General features: G+C 45.4%; 1 protein-coding gene across 1 annotated transcript; it reads left to right on the forward strand.

Moving 5' to 3' along the window:
• Window positions 1–357: 357 nt before the first annotated feature.
• LOC124688354 lies at window positions 358–995 on the forward strand. The gene is made up of 2 exons (XM_047222042.1): window positions 358–448; window positions 523–995. The coding sequence occupies exons 1-2, from the start codon at window positions 379–381 to the stop codon at window positions 993–995; spliced, it is 543 nt and encodes a 180-aa protein (XP_047077998.1). The 5' UTR covers window positions 358–378.
• The last annotated feature ends 570 nt before the right edge of the window (window positions 996–1565 follow it).

Raw genomic sequence — 1565 nt, forward strand, 5'->3', positions numbered from 1 at the left:
TCTAGCTATGTTCTTGTGGACATTGGGTGGTCGTGAATCAAATAGGAGAACACAAAACCGTTTCAAACATGCAGCCGATACTATCCACCGCAAATTTCATGAGGTTCTACATTGTGTGATCCGTATGTCATCTCACTATATCAAACCAAAAGACCCAAATTTTCGCGTCGTGCATCCTAGGATTAAAAATGATAGAAGGGCATACCCACATCTTAAAAATTGCATTGGTGCAATTGATGGGACTCACATTAGGGCCGTCATTGCCCCGCACAAGCAAATGAGGTACATTGGAAGAACAGTGCGGTAACTCGGAATGTGATGGCAATATGTGACTTTGACATGCATTTCACATATGCTTCAATTGGACAACCTGGTGCTATGCATGACACAAGTGTGCTATATCATGCAATTGACAAGGACAAGCTCACCTTCCCGCATCCTCCAAAGGGTGAGCATTTTTCCCTACTGATCCATTTGTTGTAATCATGTTAGAACTAATGCACAATGTGTTGTTTTGTTTAGGTAAGTACTACCTTGTAGATGCTGGCTATCCTAATAGATTTGGATACCTCGCACCATACAAAGGAGAAAGGTATCATGTTCCTGACTTCCATAGAGGTGTACCGCCAACTACTCCTGTCGAGAAGTTGAACAGGATCCACTCGTCCAAGCGTAATGTCATTGAGTGTGGCTTCGGAGTATTGAAGATGAAATGGCAAATTCTCCTTAAGATGCCGAAGTACTCAATTGAAACCCAAAAGATGATTGTTGCTGCATGTATGACATTGCACAACTATATTCGTGCTCATGACAGAGAAGATATCCACTTTCAGCGATTTGACAGGGATCCGGACTATGTGCCAGAAATTCCGGATCGCTATAAGCGCTATGTTGTTCCTCCTGGTGCTTCGGATTCATCAACTCCGGAGGCAAACGGGGCCGACATGGATGACTTTAGGGATGAACTAGCTACCGCAATTGCTCTAGGATGGTGATGAGTAAGGCATGTTAGATATATATGCCCCTTTTGATTTGCAAAACCCTTTGCAAATGTGATGCTTTTGCACTTGATACCATGGCTCCAAATATTGGTCTAAACATGTCTTATATCTGTGTTTCGATTACCTAAATATTTGATGTATTTTCCTGCCATCCTACTGCTACTGTTGTAGTACTAGCAGTTCCGTACAGCTGCGCGAGGAAAAAAATAAGCGGATGGATGGATTTCCTGCTAAGCATATGCGTATGTGTATGATGGGCGATGTCCTCTTGTGATCAATCGACAGGAAAAATTAGCAAAGGCAAAGCTTAGCAAACAGACGAGCAGGCTGGAAATCACCTGCCGCCGTAGCAGGCCAGCCCGGCTAAAATGGGCCGCAGCCCAGCCGAACGACCAGGAGCGCGCCGAACGTTCTGCGCTCCGACTGGGAAGCTAGCGATCGTTTGGGAAGCCGGATCCAAGGATTTTCGGGAAGCTGGTCGATTCCCGAACACGCCCTTAGCAACGGAAAGCTGGCGCTTTGTGCATGCATGTGCCTGTGTGGATTTTAGTGGCATGCGATGGA

This window comes from Lolium rigidum, chromosome 2 (genome assembly GCF_022539505.1).
Source record: "Lolium rigidum isolate FL_2022 chromosome 2, APGP_CSIRO_Lrig_0.1, whole genome shotgun sequence".
NCBI lineage: Eukaryota > Viridiplantae > Streptophyta > Magnoliopsida > Poales > Poaceae > Lolium > Lolium rigidum.

What these genes read in the sequence shown, in the direction of transcription:
- LOC124688354 (XM_047222042.1), top strand. Translation starts at nt 379, where the DNA reads ATGCATGACACAAGTGTGCTATATCATGCAATTGACAAGGACAAGCTC. An exon ending in CTTCCCGCATCCTCCAAAGG is followed by an intron (nt 449 to 522) that starts GTGAGCATTTTT and finishes TGTTTTGTTTAG; the next exon opens with GTAAGTACTACCTTGTAGAT.